The sequence below is a fragment of the Rhagoletis pomonella genome, unplaced genomic scaffold, assembly GCF_013731165.1.
Source record: "Rhagoletis pomonella isolate Grant_MI unplaced genomic scaffold, Rhpom_1.0 Rhpom_scaffold_05173, whole genome shotgun sequence".
NCBI lineage: Eukaryota > Metazoa > Arthropoda > Insecta > Diptera > Tephritidae > Rhagoletis > Rhagoletis pomonella.
The window spans coordinates 1,965-12,975 of NW_023463717.1; the positions used below are offsets into that span (position 1 = coordinate 1,965).

The 11,011-nt window shown below is 36.4% G+C and overlaps 1 protein-coding gene across 1 annotated transcript; it reads left to right on the forward strand.

Annotated features, from left to right (window-relative positions):
* Nucleotides 1-587: 587 nt before the first annotated feature.
* LOC118755040 (mitochondrial 2-oxodicarboxylate carrier-like) lies at nucleotides 588-10,846 on the forward strand. The gene is made up of 3 exons (XM_036489898.1): nucleotides 588-906; nucleotides 9,777-9,959; nucleotides 10,108-10,846. The coding sequence occupies exons 1-3, from the start codon at nucleotides 709-711 to the stop codon at nucleotides 10,678-10,680; spliced, it is 954 nt and encodes a 317-aa protein (XP_036345791.1). The 5' UTR covers nucleotides 588-708; the 3' UTR covers nucleotides 10,681-10,846.
* The last annotated feature ends 165 nt before the right edge of the window (nucleotides 10,847-11,011 follow it).

Genomic DNA, 11,011 nt, shown 5'->3' on the forward strand with positions numbered 1-11,011 from the left:
TCCAAATGCAAATGTAGGGAAGAAAATAAGTAGATGAATAAGCAGCAGACGCCTTCGGCAGAATAAGCGATGAGTGAAATGCTTTTCAACTGCGCAGCTGCCACGAATTCCGTGAGCTCTCCAAAGTGTTATGTATGTATGTATATGTATAAGTACACATGGATGAGTAAATCTATAATATATGCATATAGGTATGTACATACATAACTCAGCATTTATGTAGGAATGAAAATAGTGTGAATAGAGCGAGTCGCCACCCACTCCTCCCTGCGCGCTGTGTGTGCACGCGAAGATTCACCCGAAGCGCTGAGCCCCTTGGAATTCTCCGTGTATGTTTTTTTTTTCCGTTTTGTGCGCTCAGCGAATGATGCGCGCCTCCATTGAAGAGCAGCGCCAGCCAACACCAAATGGCTAGCGGCTGCTATCGACAGTTCTACGGTTGAGCTCAAAGCGGCAGCAAGTGTACGGCGAAGACCCACCGAAACCGACCGAATAACAATCAATTAAAAGTGAAGAGAATTTTTTTTTTCAAAAAAGTGCGCACTGTGCAAAAAAAAGGCGGAAAGTCTTAAGTAAATTGCATTTGTTTTTCTTTTTGTGTGCCAAATTATTTAGAAAAACCAATTCGAAAATTAAACAAAAAAAAAACTTGTACTAAATTCGCTCAATAATTACCCAACCAAATACAAAATTTCAAACAAAGACAAAATGTCCAAAACGCCCACACAACAACAACAACAACACCAACAACATGCGCCACCCAAAGAGATTCCGGCGTTGAAACGCGCCGCGCTGCAAGTGATGGCCGGCGGATCGGCCGGCTTTGTGGAGGTTTGCATTATGCAGCCGCTGGATGTGGTCAAAACGCGCATGCAACTGCAGAATACAACAAAGGTCGCGGGAGAGGTGGGTAAAACCTCAACACGAATGTATGTGCGTGGGTGTGTGTGTGTGGAAATCGCGCGTGTGTGCGTTCGAAGATCAGCGCAGAGGGGAAGTGGGAGAGAGTCGCCAGCTTTGGAGGCAAAGTATAAGGCTGTAAATGTGTGAGGTGTATGTTTTACAACTGTGCGTGTATGTGTGTGCGATTATTTACGAGTGTGCTTGTTGCCTAATGGCAATTGATGACTGGATAGAGTGTTAATTGAATTTTTCATAACGATTGCCGTTTTTAGCTAAAAGTGGACTTCTGCTGATAAGATAAACATTTCGATACAAAGCGTTTGCAATTTGTACATATGTACATATGTATGTAAGCACAGACCTGCATTTCAACCAGTGAAAAAAAAATTTTCTAAAACATTTTTAGCACATAAGTTTTACTTAAATTTTTTTTTAAGCAAAATTGAAAGAAAAATCGCCATTACATCTTCGAACCAGCTTATAAATCAACCCAGCGTAAATAAACGCGTTGGATCGGCACATCGCCCGCATCGAACAGCCTCAATAGCTTCCCGCTCGCGCTCTCGGACACCTTTCTCCTCCACCTCGCATTCGATTTTCTTTGCGTCTTCCTATTTATGTAGCTACTTATCCAACATTCTCATCAGCATTGACATTGTCCTTAATCATTGGTAGTTAATTAGTAACAATGAGCACAAAGAAATACAATGTTTAATTCGAAGAAAGTGGGCAGAAAAAAATAGAGTGAGAGTGGAAGAGCGCGCGTATGTCGTCTGGCAATTAGAGCGGGGGGTACCGCACTGGGCCGTGGGCGGGTAAGCGCAAGGCGTTACGTTCCGCCACATTCTCGGCCAATTTGGTTGCCTTTGTTAATCTCATTTCGTTGGCTGATAAGAAAAGAGGCAGACCAGCCGGTCTAAGGTGGCAGGCGCTTCTCGGCGTGCGTCTTTTTTGTTGGTATTCTTTTATCTGTTGTTTTTGTTTTTATTATTTTAAAAACAAACAATGCCAACTTATCGTATGTTTAATAATAAAACAAATGATAAGAAAACAATAAATTATTCTATTTGAGGCCACCGTACGCGTCTATTTTCTTAAGATTAAATAGCAGCAGAATAGTTGCCCTTGATTGTAATTGGGTTAACATATGAAAAAATGGAAAAAGCAGCAAGAGTTTACGTGTCGAACTTAGCTCAGTGGGTAGATCACTGGCTTTGTAATCCGAAGTTGCGATGAAGAAGTCTGATGAGGAGATGTGGTAATCCCCGATATAGCAGCTATAACTTCTACATTTTTAAACTATTGTTGTTTTTCCACAATAATTTTTCGAAAACAGCATCAAGCTCAATAAAATGGTTTAAAATTTTTAACTTAAATTGTTTATGTTCGAATTTTTTTCTGTGTTCTTATTACAATTTTTATAGACGAAGATTACTCCAACCATATCTTTCTTAACCCTTTCAATACCATAGGTCTAGCAGTGAAAAAATTACGCTTTGAATTGCGGCTTGTTTTTAATGAAAAGTCAAATGAAAATATGAAGTAAAATTTTGGATTGAAAAATTTGCTAAATAATTATTTTTTCTGTTTTTTTTTTAATATTTTTATTGAGCTTTGTACCACGATTGTTTATTAGGAAAATTTGAAAAAGCAACAAAGTCTAAGCGGTAGAAGTTATAGCACTATTTCAGAGATCACCACATCTCCTCATCAGACTTCTTTTTTTTCCTAGACTTCAGCAGGGATCGAACCTGCGTATTCGATGTTCAAAGTCAGAAGCGTTAACAACTGAGCTATGTACATCCCGTAAACTCTTGTTGCTAATTCATTTTCAAGTGCAGCTGATTTGCCGCTATTTAAACTCGACAGCGTGGTTGTTGTTGTCAAATCTATACATCCGTTTGCTTATTTTCTGTTTTTTACATCTTTTTAATTAAAAATGTTTAAATACTTTTTAATAAAACCTAAATAAAATGACTACAAAGGGTTTTATAAATCTCCAATAATTTTTTTTTTTTATCTATTTTTTTCAAAACTTTAATTTTTTCTATTAAATTTTATAGTCTACGCCATACAATGTTAAAGTCGACTCTAAAGTTAGTTTCAGCTTTTTTGAAAGATATTTTATCGAAAATTAACTTTCGGGTCTACTTTATTTTGACTATGAATATGCCTCATTGTCCCTAATTAGGACTACTATTCTTGGCGAATATACGAGCAGAGATTTGAAGAACGCAATAGAGTTTTCGCCTCGAAAAAATATTTAGGTATTAGAACTCGATCTCAAAAGTATTAATTTTTTAATGCCAGGTATGTCAATTACAGCAAGCGGTAGTACGACCCGGAGATAGCAAGGGTCACTGGCTCCAAATAGCATATGTTTTCAACAAATTAATTCTTTTGTTGGTTGGGAATTAAAAAAAAAGAAAAATTGGAAAAATAATGAAAAAGTTCCCCAAACAAAAAAGTGCTGCATAATTCTAGGCACTAGATAGCTAATTTCCATACCAACAAGGCGAATGCAGCCAAGAGGAATCGGAAATTCATGCGCTCGACTATGGCCACTTCGGTTAGAGTGGAGCCCTACTCAGGCGTGACCGTTTCAAAACGAAAAAAGATTGTAAAAGCCTCAACGAGTTTTGAAGGAAAAGTAAAAAATAAATAGATTTTATTTCGAGCAAGAAAAGTCCGTAAAGTTTCTTTTTATGGTTGGAAATTCTTATATAAATAATCTGGATATATGCAAGCGTAAAAATAGTCGAAAAGTTTCAGAAAAAATTTCGAAATTACCAGAAAGTCGTTTAGCACAATATGTAGAAAGAAAAGTTAAGACAATTTTGTATTGATGTTTTTTAGATACATTTTATTGCGCTGCGTTTCATTTACTTCATACTGGCCTTGAGCAAACAAATTTATAACTGTTTAAAAAATTTAATTTTTCATTTATGGCCTACTTTCAATTTCCTAGCTTTCCCCCATAAACGAACAACTTCGCTTCAAATTGTTTTAATTATAGGTTAATTCATTTTATTAAACTATTCGAACTTCATGCTAGTTAAAGAAAACTCGCTCTTTGCGGCGCCCCAACTGTGGGGCAATCGTGGCTTTGCTTGCCCAATGTTCGATACATTATCTCCAGAGGGCATGGCAAGGTCACCGGAATGTGCAAGCATTTGGAAACGTTAAAGAAGCACAATAAACATAATTGGAGAGCAAAGCCACTCGAGGCGCAAACGTTGTTGTGGTTACAACAGAGAATTTGGAAGAGCAGCGGAAAACTATGTAGTTGAAAGCGAGAGTGAATGCTGAAATGATAATATTTAGGTACAAACATATGTACATACACATTCCATATCCATAAGTATGTATAAATATGTGGTCTCTCGTTTGCCAGCGAGGAGAGCCCTTTTCGCCTTTGCCCCAACGAAAACTCCACCCACGAAATCCGCCTAATCAGCTCAGCCAGTCACTCAAGCGTTGATTGCATTTAACTCAATTGATAAGCGCTTATTAAAAACATATTTACATATCTCTGTATGTATGTATATACGTACATATGTATGTATGTACATACACTGCCGGAACAAAGTATTGGCACAGTAAATTTTTCACAATATATGCAAAAATTTTCATTCTAATATTTTTCCGCTAATTTCGTATAAAAATATGGTTCATTCTACAACAAAAAACATAAAAATATAATTCCTAAACTTGAAAATTCAGCAAATTTTCATGAAAATTTTCAACTTTTTAATCACATTTTTTAAAAAATTTTCTGAGTATGCAGATGTGTAGCCCAATCAATTTTATTATAATAAAGTGCAAGTTTTAAGTAGCTAGAAATTACCGTTGATTTTTGGCATTTTTTTTCACACAGTCTCTTCCATGCAAAAATTGTTTTTCGAAAATACTTTATATGGAAAAAATGCAAAACACCTTCAACAAAAAAAAATCTCAAAAATCAACGCGATTTTTTACTAACTCCAAACTTGCATTTTTTTTACTAGAATTTAATGGGCTGCAAAACTGCATACTCAAAAAAAGTCTAAAAAATCTGATTAAAAAATTGAAAATTTTGATGAAAATTTGCTGAATTTTCGCGATTTTTGCACAAAGTTTAGGAATTCTATTTTTATGTTTTTTGTTGTTGAATGAACCATATTTTTATATAAAATTGGCGGAAAAATATTAGAATAAAAATTGTTGCATATATTTTGAAAAATTTGCTGTGCCAATAATTGGTTCCGGCAGTGTTAGTATGTATATACATATCTATATTTACGTAATAAGTACATACAGCTACTAGTTATCTTGTCATCATTTCAACGCGAATTCGTATGTCAAACATTTGATAAGAAGCTTCAACTCGTCCAAGCAACATAGCAAGCGTAATAAATAGTCAAAACAATTCGTTAAATTGCTAAAAATACAATGACAATAATATTTTTTTCTTAGGTACATATGTATGGCATATGTATGGGCAAATCTAAAAAACAGGTAACCTTTGTGTTATTTAGCTTTATTTTCATTTACTTATCTGTACATTTCGTATGTAGTAGGCAACTAAAGTGTGCTTTAAAAAATAACTAACTGGCAATTAACGAATATCGCGTATCGCGTATAGTTTTTGAAGCATTTCATTTTAAACACTTTTTAAGTATGTATTGTATTCTACAAATAACTTGATACCTTAGCGAGAGTTGTGCTTTCAGAATAAACCAACTCTTATAAAATATTCTGCGATCTTGAGCGTAATTTTTTTTCCAAAAACATCTTAATTGAAACCACAATTGGAAAATACGTCGAAACGATCTAAATATTTTTGTAAATACTAGTCCTTATAACGTTACATATACGTACCTGTAAAATGCTTCAAAAAAATTGTCTCTAGAAGTGTGTAAAAACCAAGATTTACTACTTTTATTGATGCTCCTTCTTGTAGTGAGAATATTTCGAGCGTGTTATCAAATGAACTCTTTTTCGACACAGGTTCTGATAGTTGCTTTTGCTTAATTGGAGCCTTATAAATTCAATGGCGTCCCTAGTTTTACCCGAGTGGCTCCACTTTTCGTGTTAGCGGTACTTGAAACTTTGCTTAAATTTGAACTATTTTATAAAAAAAAAATCTCTCTTAGTATGTATGTATAATATGGCGTCTATGTATTAAAACACCCCCCGTGGTTCTGCCACTGACTGACACGTAGTTTAACCCCCAAAATCCCCCCCGCTGAATCCGGCACTGGTTCACTTTAACATATAGCACGCAATTTGTTATTCGGATATGAAGTTAGAGTTATAGCGCAAAAACACATATCTGAGTAATCAGTTGTATTGGAGCTATATGTTTAAGTCAACGTATTTCGATCGTTTTAGGGAATAATAGAGGTAATATTAAAAACCGTTATGTGCAAAATTTTAGTAAAATAACGTTAAAACTGAGAGGGTTATTTTTAAAATAGTTGAAATTTAATCAAATTTTCAAGTACCGCTATCTCGAAAACCGGAGCTAATCTGGTAAAACGGGTGATGCCTTTGAATTTAGAACGTCCCAATTAATTGAGTTCAACTTTCCAAATCTTTGCTCAAAATTTAATTTGAACCCAGCTTATTCTTTTGTTTTCTATTGCAGCGATCTAAATGTTTATTCCTCGTCTAACTTTTGAAGCACCTGATGAAAATGAGTTACACTTATATTTATTGATTTATTGAGAGATTACGAATAGAATCATATATAAAACATATGTAGGTGTAGGTGCCCACAAATTAGAAAATCAAACTTTTTGTTTTGAAAGTGTACCAGTTTTTTAAGATTTGCCCATATGCATATTTATAGATATTTGTTTGCAAGCGAAGGCTTTTTATTTTCGTACAAACAAGATTTCGACAATTTACTGGCTCGTCCACTCCCCTTTCACGCCGCATTTAACGAGCCAGAACGTTACCTACACATACCCACAGCGCAGCGCGTGTGAGTTAATAAAGATAAAAAAAAATACGATTTTTTTTTTTTTTAATATTTTCATGACATTTGGCTCAGGCATGATTCTTTGCGATTATATAAGGTGGTCCTGAAAAATTTGCAAGAATAATTGCAAAACTTAAAATCAAGAAATAACCGATATCGTGCTTCAAATTATCATAATTCAAAGGATATGCCGATAAAATTTCGCACTTAAAATTAAACTCGAAGATTTTAAAATAATTTTGGAAAAAAATATATGTAATTGCAAACTTGTTTCACGATAAATACCGAATTTGCTCGTATTTTTATAAATCCGTCAACCTTAGAAATGAGGGTTTAGGCTATAAGTTGTTGTTATTGTTGTTGTAGCACATATCTGACTCTCGATATCTCGAGTTCAAATTTCAATGGGACTAAGCAAATTAAGAGGTTACACCACCCTGAAAAAAAAAACAAAAAAATATAAAATTTATTTTTGCCAAAAAAAAAGTTTTAAATACTCTCGTCTCATGCCCTCTTGTGTCAAATTGAAAATTTTTGCTTGTATTTCCACACACACTCTTACTGCCGTTCCTAAATTGGAGCGCTAAGCGTTGCGTTTTCCATTGTCAACGAGTGTCAGCGCGTGCTATCCCCAAATCAACGCGGCGTAATTTCTGGCATTTTCCCATTTCCTCTCCTTTTCTCCTTCTCTTTTTACCGTAAGAGCAATCAATTTGATTTAAATGAAAACATGCAGTTTTTGCAAACAGAAACATTTTTAAAGGTTGTGAATAAGGATAAAATAATTTCTCATTTCTTTCGAATTGCAACATTTTTATCTTTAACGGTAAAATATGTATTGTCGTCATATGCTATTTTGTATGTCCATGAAAGACAGACTTAAGTTGTTTTGTCAAATGTCCACAGATATGTACTCTATGTATTTGGAAGCAAAGTTGTTTTTTTTTTATAAATTTCATAAATCAGAAAAAAAAGTTAATTTTTAACCTTTTTTCGACCGTCAAGTGTAATTCCCTTAAGAGATAGAAGATAAACACGCTGTAGTATCCGTTGGGTTGTAAAAAACAGTGGTTGACTCTATGGCATCAATTTCTATATTCCACGCAGTTTTTCTTATTATTTTTCATGAAACTCAGGCAAACTCAGGACTATGTATAAAAGGGGATATTCAATCGCGGTCTTAGATGATGACACCACTAGTTTTAGCTATTTATTTCTCATTAAAACGTGCATCTTTCAATCGCTCCTTAAGTAGGTCCCCTAAATCGGCCGACCTGAGCGCTAGTAGTCTTCAAATTACAGAAGTTTTTTTTTGTTGTGGATTTTACCTAAGCAGATGCGGTGGTCTTTCTTGGGTTGTAAATCTATCTAATTCTATCTCCACTAGTAGGATTTGAACCCGGTTCTTATGAGGCAAATGAAGCTCAACGTCTACTACAGGTGGTGGTTGGACTCCGATTACGGTATTCATAGGGCGAGAGTTCATGGTTTCGACAGCAGTTTCGTCTCTTTTGGCGACACGTTGCTTTGGCGGAAGTTTCCACTGGATTTTCATGACTCAGTTAGCAAAAGTAAGTCAACAGCGCATACGCAGCTACGTCAGTGGCTTTAAAGATCGGCGTGAAGAAATCAAAATGCCCGTAGTTACCGGCTTGGTTAAGCAAACAATTCCATGTGATTACAAAGGGTCTTAGCTAAGTACCCATTGGTCCGTGTAGAGGATATTTCGGTAGTTAATAATTTCCAATCCAAATTTATATTTCCACCTCAGTATGTGCAGGGTTAAACTCTATTTACTTATCGTATCACTGGGCCATAGCGCAGCGTCAGCAATGCAAAAATATCGTAAATTAAAATAAACGCATGCCGATTTACATACTTAGATACCTCATTCATTAACAAATGCAATGGCATATCGCTCGGAGACTTTTGTAGTTTTTGGTTTTGTGCTTTTGGCTAATGTAGACAGCAACTAATTTGTCGGCAAATTGTTGATAATTGGATGTAAGGTTGATGGATGAGCAGAAAGAGTGAGTTGTGGCTAATTTTTTTTTTGTATTACATTGGATCTGTTTGCGTTTTGAGGAGGGCGATGGGGGTGTTTAGTCATTGAGATCAAAGTACAGCCATTATGAATCACTTCGAATTGTTTAAAGGTCTTCACTGCCCACAGTAGCGTTAAATAAGTTTGCTTACCACCTTTGAGGGGCGCAAGCCGAATTGAGAGAGGGTCTCGAAACCCGGAAAGGGCATTCTTTTTGTCCCATCAAAGACCTCTGCGTCGGGGTCTGCCGTTCTGTGCTAAGATCTTCCTCTATTAAAGTTTCTGAAATATTTTCACGTATAAACCACAGATTATTTTTAGAAGAATTATATAAAAATACACTGAGAGGAAAAAATTAAAGATATAGAATTAATGCCAGTTGGAATTTCCTTTCTGTGTATTTTTTTATTACTGTTGGCTTTTCTTAATGCTCTGACGCTGTTGTTCGTCTCCGATGTTCAAATAAATCGTCTTCAACGGTATATATGTAGGAGTGTTTTTATTTATTGGGTATAAAAATAGTTTTCAATCGAAAGTGATGATGCTGCGGATGCATTAAATACGCTCAAATTATACCATTATATTTGTTAGTTTGTATGTGCGTATGTGTGTCTTTATTTACATTACCAAAGAGGCTGGTCGCATGGCGTCAGCTGGTTGAACGTTCTTGAAGAGGCTAGCGAAATGCATTAAAAATGATTTATTTCCAGCCAAATGTACGAATGCGTTATTTTTTTTTTGGTTTCGCTCATTTTAGGTTAGGTAAACAAAGTGTAAGCGTAGCACAATGCTTAGTATTTTGCATAAGGAATTGATCACAAGAAATTTATTTTACAAACAGCTCTTATTCTTCTTTAATTTTAGACTCACTACAACGGCGTCTTCGATTGCTTTGCCAAAATGTATCGCCAAGAGGGTCTCTTCTCCTTCTGGAAGGGCATACTGCCGCCTGTGATAGCTGAAACACCAAAACGTGCCATTAAATTCGTCTGTTTTGAGCAAACAAAGCCGTTATTCCTCTTTGGAGCGCCTGCACCTACGCCACTAGTGAGTACATACATTCTTTTCAGCTTAACATTCCATTTCATTAAAGGCATTCTTTATTAAATACTTTCCTTGGAAATTCTAATTTCATTCATTAATTATGGCCCCTTTTTAACCCTCTTCTAACCACTCTTCTCTCCTCTCCCAACAGACATTCTCGCTGGCCGGTCTCACAGCTGGCCTTATCGAAGCCATCGCCGTCAATCCCTTCGAGGTGGTCAAAGTGGCGCAACAGGCAGATCGCACGAAAGCAAAGGAGGCGGCAAGCACTTGGACTGTGGCACGCCGCATCGTTCAGACCGACGGTTTGGGCTTCCGCGGCCTCAATAAAGGCGTCACAGCGACAATGGGTCGCAACGGCGTCTTCAATATGGTCTACTTTGGATTCTATCACAGCGTCAAGAATTACGTGCCCGCCTTTGAGGATAGTACACAGGAATTCTTCCGCAAAGTGTTGATCGGCTTCACATCCGGCACGCTGGCCTGCTTCGTCAACATACCGTTTGATGTGGCGAAGTCACGCATCCAAGGACCACAGCCACAGCCAGGCGTCATCAAGTACAAGGGCACCTTCAGTTCCATTGGCATTGTGTACCGCGAGGAGGGATTCCGCGCGCTCTACAAAGGCCTCGTGCCGAAGGTGATGCGATTGGGTCCAGGCGGCGCGATCATGCTGCTGGTCTTCGAGTATGCCTACGAATTTTTGCAAGTGAAACTGGCCTAACAAAGGCGAATCCGGAGGCCAAATGAGTATTTGTATAGAAAATTTGTAATAACTGCCCACAGCAAGACACACACACACACACACACACACATGTACTTTGTACGGTATTGATTAACTGATATGTATGTAAATTGTTAAATTTTGATTGTTATGATACAGCTTGAGGAAGAAAAAACTTTAATAAAAAAGTAATGTTTTTATTTTTTGTAATTTTTATGAATACACTTAATTTGCCAATTTTCGTTTTTCCTGCTGACTTTTAATGATTTCTGTGGTCCAAAGCGCTTGCACGTTTCGCCTCGAATTTGGAGCAAAGCTGTGTATAATTAAC